The sequence below is a fragment of the Ananas comosus genome, linkage group 18 (assembly GCF_001540865.1).
Source record: "Ananas comosus cultivar F153 linkage group 18, ASM154086v1, whole genome shotgun sequence".
NCBI lineage: Eukaryota > Viridiplantae > Streptophyta > Magnoliopsida > Poales > Bromeliaceae > Ananas > Ananas comosus.
The window spans coordinates 8,696,687-8,714,635 of NC_033638.1; the positions used below are offsets into that span (position 1 = coordinate 8,696,687).

The 17,949-nt window shown below is 37.8% G+C and overlaps 2 protein-coding genes and 1 pseudogene across 4 annotated transcripts; 2 read left to right on the forward strand and 1 right to left on the reverse strand.

Moving 5' to 3' along the window:
* On the forward strand, positions 1,014-2,778 carry LOC109724078 (E3 ubiquitin-protein ligase RING1-like). 3 transcript variants are annotated; one of them, XM_020252731.1, is made up of 2 exons: positions 1,014-1,224; positions 1,759-2,778. In XM_020252731.1, the coding sequence occupies exon 2, from the start codon at positions 1,768-1,770 to the stop codon at positions 2,692-2,694; it is 927 nt and encodes a 308-aa protein (XP_020108320.1). In that variant the 5' UTR covers positions 1,014-1,224; positions 1,759-1,767; the 3' UTR covers positions 2,695-2,778. The 3 variants fall into 3 exon arrangements, with proteins under 3 accessions (XP_020108320.1, XP_020108318.1, XP_020108319.1); XM_020252729.1 differs by lacking the exon at positions 1,014-1,224 and adding an exon at positions 1,248-1,486; XM_020252730.1 differs by lacking the exon at positions 1,014-1,224 and adding an exon at positions 1,249-1,570.
* On the reverse strand, positions 2,897-6,740 carry LOC109724077 (annotated as a pseudogene).
* Positions 11,149-13,380, forward strand: LOC109723726 (myb-related protein 2-like). The gene is made up of 7 exons (XM_020252193.1): positions 11,149-11,353; positions 11,430-11,650; positions 11,771-11,847; positions 11,941-11,998; positions 12,085-12,172; positions 12,262-12,331; positions 12,576-13,380. Exons 2-7 carry the CDS (start codon positions 11,437-11,439, stop codon positions 13,173-13,175), a joined length of 1,107 nt encoding a protein of 368 aa, XP_020107782.1. The 5' UTR covers positions 11,149-11,353; positions 11,430-11,436; the 3' UTR covers positions 13,176-13,380.

The following is a 17,949-nucleotide window of genomic DNA, read 5'->3' on the forward strand; positions in this document are numbered from 1 at the left end:
TTGCTAGGATAATATACTATAAATAGTAGGTAAATAGCATTTACGTAAACTTTTAAAACCTTTGGATGTCTAGTATTTTGCTATTGGGTGGTTGTATATAGTCCAAAAATGTGTAATAATTTATCTACTATCTATAATATGGTAATTCAACCAGTGTTACTGTATATATAAAATAAATAATTATATTTGCTCATGCACTTCTATGTATGTTGTTTTAGCATGATCCTGTTGAGAGTTCCTCCTGCGTAATTAAAGAAGTATTATTAGCGCCAGTCCATGAATTGATCTAATACCTGGAAAGTGAAATATGGCAAAATGGATGCGTAATGCAAAAAAATGTACAGAAGCATCAGTTGTGAACAATAATTTACTCTTGAATAACCGACCGTTCCTAAAATAAGTGGCAAAGAACTTAATGGTTGGCATCCGATATCCAAGTTCGAATCCTAGTTGATTTGTATTTCCAGCTAAGTTTATTTCTAAATAAAATAAGCGAAGCGGATAGCGTGCTGCCTATCTTTCAAAAAATAATTTACTCTTGAATAATGAATAATACGCAATAAATACAGTAGAATGTTTTTCAAAATTTTAAAATATAATTTATTGACTAATTCAAATCAAATAAATTAAAAAAATAAAGCAATAAAATGAAAATTAAAAAATTAATTAATTAATTTAAAAATAATTTAGAGTATAGATAAGTTTTATATACATTTTGACCTTTACCAACCTATTCCTCACAGGTTGGAACCTTTCAGAATATGACAATATCTTCGAGTTACATAATGTATTTTTTTTTTTTAGAGATAGGTAGCACACTATCCGTTTCGTTTATTTTATTTAGAAATAAAGTTAGCTGAAAATGTGAATCAACTAGGATTCGAACTTGGGAGCTCAGATACTAACCATCAAGCCCTTTGCCACTTGTTTCAGAGATGATCGATTCGAATTACATAATGTAGACTGTAGAGTTAGGCGTTCTATACTGTTACGTACTTACATGCTGTGGATGTTTGACAATTCACTAAGAAAAAATAAATAAACAGGTAAATAAATAAAGGTTTTACATTATAAAAAAAGCGTCTAATCCGAAACTGCTTTAATTTTCTGAACCTGGAGATGAAGAGGAAAAGAGACGCAGAGCACGTTCTTTCTCCTCACCTTCCATTTCACCTTCCCTAAACCAATTCAACGCTTTCGAAGCTGTTCAAAAATTTAACCACGGTAGTTCCTTCATACCTTTTTTTTTAATTCAGAGTCCAATCACGAAAGTATTTGTTTGTTTGTTTGTTTAGTACAACGTAGAACCATCTAGTTTTCCATAGAATGAACCACGCCCAGGCCACCACCTTAAATCTTGTTAGTTGCGTGTTTATCCTTCTTCTTCCTACGGTTTCAAAACATTTGATTTTTCTGTGAGATTTCTCTGTGTTGTTCCAGAATCTTCTATTGTGATGGCATGTCGGTGTATTTAAATCCGTGCTTAGTAAGAAATCGTCATAAAATTCTGTCTCTAATTCTTTAAGTTTTTGCTCTCCAAATTCGGAAGAATCAATCTCGTTGATAGTTGGTAATCTTTTTGCTTCGTTTTTTTTTTCTTTGTTGTGTTTAATGGGTGTTTTTTTTTTGTCTAAAATTTGATGTTTTTGAATTTGAATTTTGAAGGAAAAAAAAAAACAAAGGATCACCTTCGATTTTATCTTTTCGATGTCCTTCGTGTAATCTTCTCTCTCTGCGTATCTGCGTTTTTGTTTGTAGTTGATCTCCATGGAGGAAGCTTCGAACGCTAGGTATTGGTGCCACGCGTGCTCGCGAACGGTGATCCCCGTAATGGCGGTGGAGATCGAGTGCCCTCGTTGCCACACCGGCTTCGTCGAGCAGATGGGCGGCGCCGTCGACGACGACGACCTCGTCTCCGATCGTGCCCTCTCTCTGCTGGCGCCGATCCTCCTCGGGATGCTCGCCAACCGAAACCCTCGCACCGAATCCCAAGACGAAGACGCCGCCGCCGCCGACGACGACGGCGCCGGCGACGACGGCGCCGGCGACCCCCGCCGCCCCCAGCGGCGGAGCCCCGCCTTCGTCCGATTGCTCCGCCGATCGGACCCCGAAAACCCTAGCCGCGAAGGCGATCGCATCATCCTCATCAGCCCGTTCCGGCAGGCGATCCTTCTCGACGATCCGGGCACGGGGATCACCATCGGCGACTACTTCGTGGGGCAGGGGCTGGATCAGCTGCTGCAGCAGCTGGGGGAGGGCGATCCGAGCAAGTACGGGACCCCGCCGGCGAGGAAGGAGGCGGTGGAGGCGATGCCGAGGGTGCGGGTGGAAGAGGCGGCGACGTGCGCGGTGTGCTTGGAGGAGCTCGCGGTCGGGGAGGAGGCGAGGGAGATGCCGTGCGCGCACCGGTTCCACGGCGCGTGCATAGTGCCGTGGCTAGGGTTGCATGGCTCGTGCCCCGTGTGTAGGTACCAAATGCCCGTGGAGGAGGAGGCGAAGGAGCCCTCCAATGGTGGTGGTGGAGAGGGTGTTAATGGCGGAGAGAGCGGTAATGGTGGTGGAGGGGAGCATGGGAGGAGGTTGTGGGTGCCCCTGCCGTGGCCGCTTAGTACGTTATTTTCATCGTCGGAGGCAGCGGGGGCGGCAGAGACGGAAAGCCATGGGAGCTCGGCTTCTTCTGGTAGTGATTCTTGAACATGGCGGTGATCCAAAATGTGCTTTTTCTTGTATATAGTTGGGATGTTGCCAGATTGGATTTGTAAGTTTTGTTCTTTGATTTGTGTTCTGTGTTTCCTAATTCTGAGGGTAACAAATTTTAACACCACCTCACATCATTTCCCTCAAGGAATACATATGTCAGAATTTAAAATAAAATGCAATAAAATCTACGAAATGGACCCAGAACATCATGTAACAAAACAGAAACTCCAACAAAAGCCAAAAGAACTAGGGAGGTGGAGAGAGAGCCTAGCAAAAGCTGTCCAAACCAAAATGGCAAAATCTGTTATCTTCCCGGCAGTCCCTCACTTTGACTGTCAAGATCTTAATCACAGAAGTGACACCGATTCGATGCAGCGCCACAACAGAATCTCCCTGTTTGCACAGCACCATCGCCTTCACATGCTCTATGGCAAACTCAGGTGCTTCTTCGGTTGTCTCTGTATCTGAAGCTTTTGCAGTAGCAGCACTTAACACGGAAATCAGCCCTCTAACAATAAGGCTGTGCCTCGCCTGGGCCTCATCACTACAAATCCAATCGAAGTTATCCGTCTTCAACTCAGGAACAACAACCGATAGTATCGGCATGGCCGGCCTGTACTTTGCCGCCAATCTTGCAGTGCTTCCACCCCTCGTAAGTACCAAAATGAGCGCCGCCTTTGCGGAGTTGGCAGTCCGTACCGCCGATGAGGCGATGATGCTCTATAACAGGCTCATTGGAACAAAGTGCAGACGACATAATCAATTTAAAAACCGCCTCGTAGTCCAAATACGATTCGGCCTGCAAGCAAATCTGGGCCATGGTCTGGACTGCAAGCTCGGGATACGCCCCTGCAGCTGTTTCTCCACTGGGCATCACGCAGTCTGTGCCGTCGAGTACAGCATTTGCTACGTCAGTTGCCTCAGCTCGAGTGGGGCGAGGGGACTTGATCATTGATTCTAACATTCGGGCTGCAGTCATGACGGGCTTTCCTTGTATGTTGCATTTGAAGATCATCACCTTCTCGGCATCGAAGATTTTTTCAATAGGAATTTCCATTCCCAGATCTCCCCATGCTACCACGAAGGCATCCGAGTTTGCGAGAATATCGTGAAAATTAGCTACCCCTTATTGGTTTTTCTACGTGCAGGTGATGAGGGAAGTAAGAAGAAAGCACCAGCAGTTGAATTTTAACTTCAAATTGTAATAATTTAGTCCCTCATGGTAAGTCAGTTAAAAGAAAAAACACACCGTCAGCATAGTTTAGCGCCAGGGTCGACCTCAAAAGCCTAACATGTCAGCAAACTCTGAAAAGATGCTAACATAGCAAACTTTTAGATACAAAATTTCATAATGTTGAAAACCCTGAGGCCATTATTGAAATTGAGATCAAATTTCAAGGACGGATTCAACAAAGGTTAGCGTAGATTAACAAACCTTGGACATGAGCATGATCAACTTGGCATGGTCTCCAAGCACCTTCCTCGCCTCCACAAGATTAGAGCCTTTTCGCACAAAGGAAAACGCGATCATGTCAATCTTATTAGGAATACACCACTTCGTAATATCTTCAATATCCTTCTCTGTAAGTGTAGGGAGATCCACAATAACTCCTGGAGTCCTGGGTGATTCACATTCTTCCTCTCATGGAGCATCGCCGCGTTCTCGCAGCGGCAGCGAACGAAGCCTTGCTCCTTGTCACAAGATAGCACTGTAAGGGTAATAGTGCCATCAGCGCATAGGATAACACTACCTGGCTTTAAATCCTCTGCTATTTTTTTTGTAGCTCATCGAGATCATGTTCTCATCGGCCCTTATGACATAGTCAGTAGAGATGGTGATTTCCTGGCCCTTATTTAATTGAATGGGCTTTCCATCTTTCAGAAACCGGTTCGGATCTCCGGACCCTAAAATTGACAAGCCATCAGAAATTATAAATCATAAACAGCAAAAAACTAACTAGTTTCATTGTTGGTGGTGATTGTTGAAAACTATTAACGAAGTTTATGAATTAGGGAGCCAATACTTTTTTCCCTTAAATCCATGCGCATCAAAAAGGTTAAGAATTTTACTCGACTATGGAAGTACAATAGCGAAACCAAACATCAAAAAGCTTTCCCATAATTGCCATTATTTCCACTTCATGAAATATCATTAATTTTTCAGGTCCACAAGTGAACCACCTACAATGCCAACAGTGCATAGATCAACGTTTGAGGCAAATGGAAATCCTTTAATAACATCAGGCAAAAAAGACATTTCCAATTTCTTCTAATTGACGTATTTTGAGATCCTCATTGTTATTCTACTTTGTCCTTGAATGGTCAGGAGTCTTTTGTCCCCATGATAGGAGTATTCAACAAAAGCATGACATTTTATAGTAATCACATTAGCAACTCACAAGATTAAATTGTGAGACTAAGCTCACAATTTAGCAAGAAAGCTGTTTATAAGCTGTATATCCTTGGAAATTCAGCGATAGTTAATGCAATCTAATATAGTGGTGCGAAACCCACCCACGGCAGAAAAAGACAACTTCTCAATTGTTTCTGAAACGTGTCACCGAACAAAGGAAGATCAAATAAATGGCCTCTGGAGGATGGTATACATAGCATTGACAAAGTGATCTTTTGTATATTTAGGACTTAAAAACATATAAGACATGCATAAAAGCTTTTAAATTTGATAAAGATGTATGGAAACCTCCTCGAGCATCGTCATCTAACGCCCGAACTTACATTTCTTCTAACACCCTCTCAACTTTCATTTATTTTAATTTACATTATTTGCGAGTTAATTGAACATCGAATTCTGTTAAATTTAACTACTCTACCTATTTTCAAAACGTATAAATTTCTTTAACATTTAACAAAAACAACACAAAATTGAGGGAATGTTGATCTTTCCGTGACATATATAAAAATGGCCTATAGTTGAAGAGGTCACAACATTTTTCTTTTTTTACATCTTAAGTATTGCATATTTATACCTAAAGTCTGATGGCTCACTGCATGTATACTTACTTTGACCATAGCATAATATAGATCGAACATTCTATAAATGTACCCAAAAATATTCTACGAATGTACCAAACAAGTTCAACTTAGTATCTAAATACTTGATTACTTGTTCCCTCGCATCACCTCCCCGAATAATTCATCTCCACACGGCACAAAAAATGCAAGTCAAATATAAAAAAATCCAATTTCAGAAATGTTTTCATCACACATAAATCCCCCCCAAAAAAGAGAGTCAACAATGCAGCTAAAAAAAACTTTTTTTTTTACTCTTTGCCAACTAAAGTAAGATTAAAAATTTTCTTAAGAAACAGAAACACATAAAATTGGACCAACTATAATCGAGAAAAATTTTGGAGGTGAAACAATTAAATAAAGATCTGAAAAAAAAAGGCCTCAGAAAAGGGAAATCAGGGACGAAAAACCCTAGCATAATCAAATTACACTCCAAATTACCCAATTAAACTCATTAAAGCGTCTAATAACAAGAAGAGGCCACAAATTAACAGCATACGACGACAACAAAAATAAAATTTGAAAAAGAAATCATAGAAATTACCAAATGACACCCGATTGATCAGAAGAGGCAAAAAATTAACAGCATAGGACAGCAACAAAAAGAGAAAAAAAAATCATTCAAAATACCAAATTACACCCAATGATTGAGAAGGGGCTAAAAACTGGAACATGCGCCAAAAGCGCGAGTACCTTGGTATCCAACGTAACGGCGCAGAGGATCCCGGTGTTGTCCATGGCGGCGCGAAGGTCGTCGAGGGTCTTCTGGTGATGGTCGTGGGAGAAATTGAAGCGCGCGACGCTCATCCCCGCCCTGAGGAGCTTCTCGATGATCGCCACCGACCTCGACGCGGGCCCAGCGTGCACACGGTCTTCGTCTTCGGCCTCCACCTCATCGGATCCTCCCTCGCCATTGCCGAGCGCGATCGAAGCTCTTAGGGCTATTGAGATCGCACACACGCATGGAGGAGGGAGACGACGAAACGAAACGCTTCGCGGAGTCTCAGAAGAAGAAGGATCGAAAAGGCGTCGCCATTTCGAGACGCCGCGGGGTTATTTTTGATTTGAAATAAATTTATTATTATAATTTTGTATTTTTCAAAAGTTTTGTGTGGCATAAGTTTTTAACTAACTGTGCTAATAACAGTAGCGTATCAATTTTAACTAACTGTGCTAACTAACTGTGCTAATTGAAAACTTCAAATACCACTTCTTTGGGCTGGCAATTTTTTTTATTATTCTATGATTTTAACTGTATCAATTTATTACCCAGTAATTTTATTTTTCTCTTCTTATTATTTCATCTATTTATTTTTTTCGTTAAATTTATGACAAAATTAAAACTAAAAAGTACTAAAGTGAATATTGGATAAATCTAGATGGAATATCTGAAATTTTTTGTATATAATTTAATAAAATATTAACGGAGAAGCTGAAAAAGAGAAAAATGAAACTACAATGTACTAACTTGATATATTTTAAACTATAGAATACTAAAGTGAAAAAGTGTGAAACTATGAGGATTAAGGATGGTATTTGAAGTTTACTTATATAATAATAAGCATATCGTGGGCCTATTATTACGGCCGCTGTTTTGGACCGGGCTGGATCTGAACATCTTATTAGAATTTCGGGCGAGAGGCCCGGTTCGAATTTGAGCCGGCCCATAATTGGGTCCCTGGATGACATGCACGCTAAGATAAAAAGTGAGCCCGGCCTATATATTGATGTGACTGGTCATTCCTTTGATGTTTGAGCCCGGCCCATATTGGCCTGTTTGTTTTACAAAATTTAGATTGAAGAGAACTTACGGGTAAACTGTCGTTCATTTGAAAATTACTTCTCTTTTCTCTAGTTTGTTGTTTTTTTTAGCAACAAGTAATAAATGACATAAAGGCTCAAGTTTTTTATCAATAATATTTTATTATTTTGTGTTCGTACTTTTTTTTCGCAGTCAATTATGATATTTTGATGAGTTTGAATTTCGGCCAAACGTAAAGTTACAGATAAATAAAACAACAGAAGTGGGCTTTTACGAGTGAAAATCATTTCACCTCTCTACACTTTTGGTAAAGCCCATTTTAATTGAGTTTTATTATTTTATCAAATCATCCCAATAATTTTAAAAAAAAATATTAAGTTTCAAAAGTGGACCATTTGGAGCAACAATTTTAATTTAGCTCCCGATCACATCAAACTTTTTTTTTTATCGTCAAGTGTCTGATTATTTATTTAAATAAAAAAACTGTTTTAGAAGCCAAATCATCAAAAACTCCACTAAGTCGCTCTAGTGAACGGATAAGAAGTTAAAGTTTGGCTAAGCTAAAGTTACTAATATACAAAAATGCCGAAGCTATTGACTAAAGAGTACACGCAAGTATAGATTCCATCTCCACAAATAAATGTCACATATATTCCTTTTTAATTTTTATGTTTTTTCCCATTTTGGTTCCTATACAGCTAGAAAAAAAAAAAAAAGAAAAAAAAAGTTCCAAATTTTATTCCTTTCACTCCATACCCCTGCTTTACTTCTCATTGTTCACACTCATTAATGTGGTGTGTGTGTGTGTGTTGTAAAAGTAACTCTACTTATCTGTGTATAAAACCAAATTTACTATTGATGGAAAAATTCACTATGCCTAATCATAATTTGTCAATCATATTGGACTCCATTTGATTGAAAGGATTTAGTCGTAACAAAAGCAGTGACAACATTAATAGCACCGCATATATCATTAATAAACAATAGCTAGATTTGAATTCTTATTGATTGGCATCTAACCTACTTGCTAAATGGCCTAATGATATTTAGATACCTAGAGAGAGAGAGATGAAACAATACTGCTACATGTACCTACAAAGATCTCTTAAAAAATTACTGATACACTGATATGCACGTATACCATACAGGAGTGGATTCGCACATTACAGCTAATATGTTAACAACGACTACGTAAGGGGTACGCAGAGCATTACTCTTTCCGGAAAAAAGAAATTGTGGCATAGATATACATTCCTTTTTATTCTTTTCATATAAAAAGCAGCATAAGATACTTTCGCCTTTGTAGCGTCCCTGATTCCATTCTCCCCGGCAGGGATTGCGTATAGACGCAAACCAAATTGACTGGTTTTAGAGAACTAAGCATATGATAAGTGATCTTAACAATGGGCCATAATCTTTGAAAAGATAACCCTATGGCCAACAAGATATTCTCCCACGGCCTTAAAATATCGTGCGCTAATGATGATCAAACCATCTTTGTCCACAATTCCATTCCCAAAGAATAATCTATTAAAGCAATTAGAAACAGCATATATATTTGCATGCAATAGTTGGTCTCATTTGAATACTCATACCAGTAAAGATATTAACAACTAGAAAATTTGATGGGAATCGTAGTGTTCCACAATATGGATATATTTATAAATTGGTTGTCAAGTTCGCAAAGAAAAGAAAAAGAAAAAGAAAAAGAAAAACACGGGCAGTGATGACGACAGAGCTGTTTTTGTTTGTTTTTTTTTTTTTTTAGAGAGATAAGTAGCACGCTACTCGCTTCGTTTATTTTATTTAGAAATAAACTTAGCTGGAAATGTGAATCAACTAGAATTCGAACTTGGAACCTCGGATACCAACCATCGAGCCCTTTACCACTTACTCTAGGGACTATCAGTACAGAGCTGTTTTTGTTATTTGTCAAGAAAGATATATTTTGCTCCGGCGATAATAAAATAAGCTCTGTCAATATTAATTTCCGGACATTCAAATGATTAGAGAGAGTGTCAATATGCAATTACCTCAAGCATTAGTAGATTGTGATATCTTTGGTACGCCGAGGAGGCTTGTGATCATTGTTTCTGAAAGGTTTTGTATCCTATTGATATTTTGAATAACATAGTATTATCGTCGCCCTTAAGACCCCCCTCTGTTTCAAGGGGTCTTAGGTTTCGATACCCACATGTACCATTACAAAACTAAAAATTAGAAGTGATGTTCACCTCAGAAGATATGGTAAATCCAACTTCTAACAAAGGAAAAAAAGAAAAAATGGTGTTGAGTTATTTTAAATGCTATATGCATCACTACTCTGAGTGGTGGTGGTCTTAGCCTTAATTGGCTCATATTTTTTGCTTCAGACATGCATAGATGTATCAAATGTACTTTGTAAAAGCAAAAAAGAAGAATACGGTGCTTATGTGCACAGGTATTTTAAGTACTTTAGTAAAGAAAAAGCCAAGTAATCAAGAGAAGAAGCATAAGAAGCACCAAAAGCAAGAAAGAACAACAACATCTAACACAGTTCCCTTGTATTTTGTTCTCCTTATGTTCAAAAGCATAATAGTCACTGTGAAGCATCAGCTTCATGCAGATGGATAGTCTCTAAGTTCCCTATCTCCTTTTTTTGTAGATGAACCAGTACCAAACTTAACAGAGGGGACAAAAGAGAATAACATGCTTTTATTCCATATTCTCATTCCTTGCTTTGATGAGAGTCCCAATGTGGGGCATCATATTAAGCATGGATTCCTTCCTTTTTTTCCCCTTCCCAAGCTTTATCCAATTCGGCTTCTGGATGCGTCCGGTCAAACGGAATTTTTCCGACTTTCTTCTTCGATCGATTAGTATCGATATTCCTTAATTCGACCCCATCCCTGCAGTTGGTGCTCTTAATATGTAAGACTCGTACCAACCGCGATAACCTACGATTTCTCAGAACTTGTATAACTTTTGAAGTAACACCGATCGGCCGCCAATCATGTACTCTCATTTCGCAAACCAACCGAGGTCTCCATATGTTGTCAATACTCGCAGACTATAAGTCACTTGGAAACAGGCTGCTGAACTTGAGCTAACACGTTGTTTGATTTCAGACAAATCTGACAGAACTTCGCCAGCTTTCTGATATTCTGATGGAATGCAAAGTAACACGATAAAATATTCTCCAACTTTTTCGACCGGAACAATTAAGTTCTGACAACATGTATCTGAAGAAATTTTCTGAAACCAAACAACATGAAACATAAAAGTAAAGTTTCGGAAACTTGCTTTGATAACTTACTGTCGGAAACGTAAGTGAGGAATTTGAGAAAGTCCTCATGGGCATTAGATTCCTGCTTTTCCTCAGAGAGGCCAGTATGTTAAACAGAATAGACTTTTCTTTTGTTTCCCTATTACCGTGTGCAAGGTGAAAGCAATTCGATGGAAAGTAAAAGTTACTAGTGAGGAATCAGAATGTAAGTGTGGTCTCACAATTGACAAAAGAGAAAGAAGAAGAAAAAAAAAAAATGATGGCCTGGGTCCACAGGCACCCAAAGCAAGAAGGACAATATCTCCTTTGAGTTTCTGTGAAGATTAGTTCGTGTTCGCGCCTTTTGTTCCGCGGATTCCAAATTCCCTCCACATTTGCCTTATAAGGGCGAGTACGTGTAGCCAGCTCTTTAACCATTGCGAAGGGCAGGTAGAGAAAGCTGAAGCCGAAACAAGGAGCATTTCGCAGTACAGCGAGAGCAAGTCTTAGCTTTCCCCGGATAGCGGAACAACAAAGGTTGCAGCAAATCAGAAACAGGCAGATAAGCGCAGTCGCCAAATGAGTAATAGTATCTAAACAAGGAGATTGCAAAAGTGGTACAAAGAAGATCTTGTCCAGCTTTTTATCTAGTTTATTACTCTTCTAGTGATACTAACTTTGGAACTTTGATAGACAGAAGATGTATAATAATCATCATCAAGGCCACAACAACAACCTTCTTATTCCTTCGCGGGGAGCCTTTCCTGCAGATAAGCATTTGTTTTTGCAAGGGGGGAGTGTTCAGGGGGAGTCGGGGCTCGTTCTCTCTACCGATGCTAAGCCTAGATTGAAATGGACACCGGAACTCCACGAGCGTTTCATAGAGGCGGTAAATCATCTCGGCGGAGCAGATAGTAAGTGATCAAAGAGAGACAAAAGCTGCCTTCTTTTTTTTTCTCTTTTTCGAAAGCCGATAGATCTATAACAACATGCTAAAGTATCAACAAAATTGTCGGTTGTTCTTTTTTTGGCAGAAGCCACACCGAAAACAATCATGAGGCTCATGGGCATCTCAGGACTAACTCTATATCACCTTAAAAGCCATCTTCAGGTACAAATGATCTAGAGAAAAAAAAAAAAACAACTATTTCTTATCGTTGGATGTACGCAAGCTAGAAACTAATTCGGTCTTTGTGATAACTAGAAATACAGGCTTAGCAAGAATCTACAGACGCAATCGAGTAACGGAAGCACGAAAAATAGTAAGAGTAATCTTCTAATGCTTCTATCAGAAATCAGACTAGGAATGAGAAATTTACGAAGTAATCACATGTCTTTTATGTGCCAGTTGTAAGCTGCACCGTAGCAACAGATAGAACACTCGAAGGGAATGGAGCGCCGATAAGCGATTTGAATATCGCGTCCCAGACAAAGAAGTAAGAGATTAAATTTTAACTTAAAAGTGCTGTTTTTTTTTTTCTTTTCCAGATAATAATCAACTAATGACATGGTTTCTTGTTTTCAGAACTATGCAGATAAGCGAAGCATTGCAAATGCAAATTGAAGTACAGAGGCGCCTGCACGAACAACTAGAGGTAAGGATCGCAGAAGTTTACAGCTATGCTGCTAAATATGTTGTCATATATCTTGCTCAAAATCACACATAATTGAAAAAAGAAACAAAATTTCCGACACTGTACTTATTTGCGCATATAAATCTCTATGTCAATTTCAAGAGTTGCTACAACTTCTTGTCTTATCTTAAAACAACATTTAGAAATAACAATAAGTTTCTCAAACTTCATGCCTTTCTAATGCTGTTCTGATGGAACTCTACAGGTGCAAAGACATCTACAACTCCGCATTGAAGCGCAGGGAAAATACTTGCAGTCGGTGCTGGAGAAGGCACATGAGACTCTCGCAAAACAGAACTTAGGCTCTGCCCCCGGTCTAGAAGCCGCCAAAGCGCAACTATCTGAACTCGTATCGAAAGTCTCAACCGAATGCCTGCACAATGCATTTACTTTCGAAGATGTCCACAGACACGCAGCGCAGTTCAACGACGGTTCGGTCGATAGCTGCTTGACATCGTGCGAAGGGTCACAAAAGGAGCAAGAGTTGCACACCAAGTGTAAGAGGACAGCTGCAGAAGATATCAATTCTCAAGCTTTATGGTTTAGAGACTCAAATAAGCGTAAAATCGCTTCTGCGTCAGCTGCTAGAGATCAAGATATGAATGACTACCATGTCCAAAGAGACTCTGGCATGTTATCTATCGGCCTCGCGGCACATGACGCTAAGGAAATGAGAGGCAACGTTTTCGAGGCTCGACGAAATGACCCATGTCTCACGACCCAACTGGATCTAAACGCGAATTATTCGAGTGACGCAGCTCCAAACTGCAAAAAGTTTGACTTGAATGGTATTAGCTGGACTTAGCAGAGGAATGTTTAAAGAATCAGTTTGCGGTAGAGATGGTGAATAAATTTAGAATCATTTTTCGGTTGCCTCGAGCAACTGTTATGATCATTGTGTACACAACCTATATAGATATATGTAAGAAAAACTAGTTCTATATTATGTGCCATCAAAGCATTGCAGAATAAGTGATGGATATGAAATAAAAAGCTGTTTCCGCGACAAATTTGCCAAAAATGACAATGATTTTTGACCCAGTTTTATGCCTGTACACTATAAATCTCTAAAATTTCTAACTAGAAAGAAATATTTTAGTGAGATCTCTGCACCTAACAACATCAGATGACTGCAGATATAGAACAACCTGTTTGATTCAGTAAAATAACAAACAGGGGTGGGGGGGGGAGCTATACAACTGAAACTATCCATTTCTCATTGTAGAGCTTAATATAGCAAAATAAAATTACGTGTGAGCTTACAACTAGTGAGGAAACATATTACAATTGTTATGGGAAAATTGAGTTGAAACGTTTTAACGTTTGCATGCATTAATGTTCTATAGTTTTTAGATGAAAAAAAATTGTCCATAAATTTATGCTTAATCATGCTCCTCTTATGTCCCAAAAAATGATATCTAAAATAAATTTTAAATAATCGACTCGACTAAAAGGAAATTATTTATTTTATGTCATATATATATATATGGAGTGTAAATGGGTCGGGTCCAGTAGACCCAATTTGCAAAATCTTTTGGCAGGGTAGATCCCGGTAGGAACTTAATTTTAGCCCGGCCTATTACGCGTGCAATGTCGGTTCGGCCCATTGATCTAATGGGCCAGCCCAATGCAAACTAAGGAAAGAGGATGGGGCCACGAATGGACTTAGCCCATTCAAACACTGCGGCCCATTAATGTGAAAACCGAAGTACAAAAAAGTCCGCATATATAAGGCTGCCTCTTCAAGTGGGAACTAAAAGCTACAAGCTCAATTTAAAGCAAAAGGTGTAGTACTTGCAAATTTAGAGAGAGAAACTAGTGGCTCCGCACATGGCCACCCTTAGAAATGTTGGACCTTAGCTTTTTTTTTTCTTTTTCTTTTTCTTTTTTTTTTTCAAGTACCAGGGACCACTCCTATCCGAGAAAGGTTGAAAAGGACAGTAAAAAGTAAGGCTAGAATGAGTGTATTACATACGGTGAGAAAATATGTCTGAACAATATTCGGTTTGTTTTTTGAGAGAAAAATAGCGAGTTACCTATTTCATTCATTAGGTCAAATGAATTAGGCTTACATAGTGGAAGCAGCCAGAGTTTCCAATCGCCAAAAAAAGATAAGCAAATAGAAAAGAAAGTAAATAGAAAGAAACAAAAACAGAATGATTGGAGGGAGTGAGTATGGGACAAGTAAAAGCAAAGCAGGACGGGCGGGGGAAATCTCAGTGGGCGCCAGATATCTCGTTCTACTCAGTGGGCGCCGGTTTGTTATCTCGTAAATAATATAATGCTATACATATCTCTATTTGCTGTCACCCTAAGTGTTTTCGGAGTAATGGTATTAGATAGCTCTCAATACCGAGTGAGTTCAAAGGTAGTGGTTGGTCTGATGAGTTTAATATCATAAAAGTTATTGTGAAAGAGAATTTAACTTATTGAGTTTGATTACAATAGTGAGATATATTTGGATGTTGGTTTCCTCAAGGGGTAGTGAGAAAGGGAAATGCTTCGGATCCCAAGCACAAAGGAGGAAGCTTTCTGTATTAATTAAAGATATTGCACATGATTACTTACTGAGGTTTTTTTTTTTGTTTTATTGTTAATATATTGTTAAACAAGCAAACAAGTATGTATATGATATGGTTGGTTGCTCATGGTGGCCTGAAAAGGAGTCTATCGGAGCAAGAAAGATGGAGCGTTGGGAATTACGGAGTTGGTTGCTATAAATGACGCCCTTTTAACAAAGTGGTGGCGCAGATCACCTAGGACGTCAGCAGGTACATCTAATCCCTCCGCGCTGAGGAGTAGATAACGAACAAAAACATAATTACAGAATAGTAGGTACGTCTAATCCTTAAAGCACTTTATTATTCTTGAAGAAAACCACTTAAGGAAGAAAAACGTTTAGACCGGCCTCTCAATGGTGGAAGGACAGGTTAACGTTGACGGAGGTGTTTAAACTTGTGGCATAAACTACACCTTAGGGGATGGCCATCCAATCCACCTAGCTAGTAGCTACGGACTAACAAGTAGTGGTGTGGGGGCGCTCTGCTCTATGGGTACCTACTTTCTGGACTAATATGATAGGATTGAGAGGAAAGACCTATTAGTCGCGGCTTGCTATGCCAGTCGAGGATAAAGATGAAGAAAGATGCTAAAGAAAAGTTCGACTGCAACCCGGGAAAGGATCATAGGTATTCTGGAACTCAAGGACATGCTCTTTAATCTCTAAGCAGTGAACAAGCCTCACAATATCTCATGGAGAGGTTTGCGATCAGATTTGTCTATCAGATGCTGACGAATACAATATACTCTTTTAGATATCTAAATATTTAACTATAATCCTCATTTTTAAACGCTACAAATGTTTTAATATTTGGCGCATTCAACAGCGCGAATATACATATATGCGGCTGTCCCAATTCTATTCTCCAACCAAACCAAACGCTGCATAATAACCACTCATTCAGATTTTCTTTTTCTTTTCTTTTAGATTTATTCCTACCACAACTAGGCTGTGACTTTGTGTGGTTGGTTGGTTGTGCTTGGGCCCCACAATGCATATCCAATCCCGTGCAGTGCAGGGGCCGAAGTGCCTATTGAGATCTTCCATTTCCTGGTGGAGGAAACAAGAAGTAGAGGAAGATGACAAGTGTAGCCCTCCCATCCGGATCTTGTTCGCCACGTCATATTCACAGAATCTCGACACGTAGCTGTTTTTTTTTTTTTTTTTTTGCGGAGTATATATATATATATATATATATTATATAATTATATATATATATATATATATATTATATGAATTAGGTTACTATACATTTATAGTACGAGTCCGGTACTATAGTGTTTATTTTCGATCTTACGGCGTTCAAATTAACGATCCACACCGTTAATATGATTAGGGTATATGAATGCCTTAGGAATAAAATTTAGTTTTTTTCGATATCGTTATACTTAGTAAATAAATTAATATCAAATGGACGTGAGAATTGAATAATCTTTAAAATTTGAGTATAGGAACTTTTAAATTTCAAGATTAAGAAATGTCTAACCTTAATCTATATAGTTTAAAGTATTTTCTATCAAAATTTGAAGAAATTTAGATTCTTCTACACCATTAAACTCCAAACTCGTCATAATAGCCATTGAAAATTGACAATTTTGAAATAGTTTGATCATAAAGTAAACTATGTCGAAAAAATATAAAATTTTATTTCTAGAAACTTTAAATACCCTAGATCAGTTTTAACGGTGTGGATCGTTGATTTGAACGCCCTAAGATCGAAAAGCAACACTATAGTACCGGAGCTCGGCACTATAGATAGTATAGTAGCCTAGCTCTATATATATATATATATATATATATAAACAGTTGACCCACACTAATAAATTAAAAATTATTAATATATAGAGTTAGGTTAGTAAACTCTTATGAGTATATACTTTTTTTTTACTTATAATTTTTTAACTGGTAGATCTATTTCTTTAACTATTTCCATCCGTTAGATCATATATACTATTCAACCGATCACCGACTCAATTCTAGAAAACCACTATCATTCTAACTGTCTATTTCTTTATCCAACGATCGAAAATTTATAAATACAAAAAGATCTATAATAGCCCTAGCCTAATTAATATATACTATCAAAAAATTATATTTTGATGATAGCTAGTTTAAGGTACTATTTAGATGCTCGACATCTTATTATACATATATTTTTTATTTACTCAAGAAGTATGTAGTATTTAGTAGAGAAGGAGAATAATGAATTGCCTAAAATGAATTTCGTTTTTGCCCTATAAATTTTGTAGTATGAAAAAAGACAAACTATCTCTACTTTACTAAATTATAAATATCAAAACCTTTCAGATAATAAAAATCAAAATTCTAATTTTTTAGTCGCACGAAAAATAATTATACCACATAATTTATTTTGAAATTCAAATATGACCTAAAATTTTAATGCAAACCTTCGTTTCACGTGGCATTTAAAAAGTCTTCGGGTGGCTTTCCAATTAAGGGATAAAAATAAGTAGTTTTTATATACATTGAATAGCTATGTGGTCTAAATTTTTTGGTAGGGAGTTGCATCTCCACTATGAATGTTTTAGTACCAACATGGGTTCCTTACTTTTATGGGGGACGTGATAAGGTGATGGTATCTTTCATGGTACGTTGAATAAAGTATAGAGCACAGGTGAAATGTGTAATGTTAACTAAGTTGTACTTTGACCACAAATAAGAGTTTTTTTTAACAGTTAGTCGATATTTCTATTTTTTACTGATTCAATTCACGCTCCGAGCGAGCGTAGAAGCTCACAAACTTATTCCGAAAATTAAAAAAAATAGATGTTTACATGGACTACTGACAATTTTTTGCATAACAGTTGAGATAACTAATAGCTATTATTGTATTATTTTTTGGATGCTAAAATTAACTCTCAAATTATTATTTTTTTATAAAAAAATAGATTAAAAAATTAAACATTCAATTGTGTTTTGTAACAGTGAAAATTTTATTGTTATATAAAAAAACGTTTTATAATAATTTACTAAATTTATGATAGGCCAATTTGCATAA

Excerpts from the sequence above, each read along its gene's own strand:
- LOC109723726 (XM_020252193.1), top strand. The coding sequence starts at position 11,437 with ATGTATAATAATCATCATCAAGGCCACAACAACAACCTTCTTATTCCT. Across the intron at positions 11,651-11,770 it reads TCATCTCGGCGGAGCAGATA|AAGCCACACCGAAAACAATC; the intron begins GTAAGTGATCAA and ends TTTTTTTGGCAG. Across the intron at positions 11,999-12,084 it reads TAACGGAAGCACGAAAAATA|TTGTAAGCTGCACCGTAGCA; the intron begins GTAAGAGTAATC and ends TTTATGTGCCAG.
- LOC109724078 (XM_020252729.1), top strand. The coding sequence starts at position 1,460 with ATGTCGGTGTATTTAAATCCGTGCTTA. Across the intron at positions 1,487-1,758 it reads TGTATTTAAATCCGTGCTTA|TTGATCTCCATGGAGGAAGC; the intron begins GTAAGAAATCGT and ends TTTTGTTTGTAG.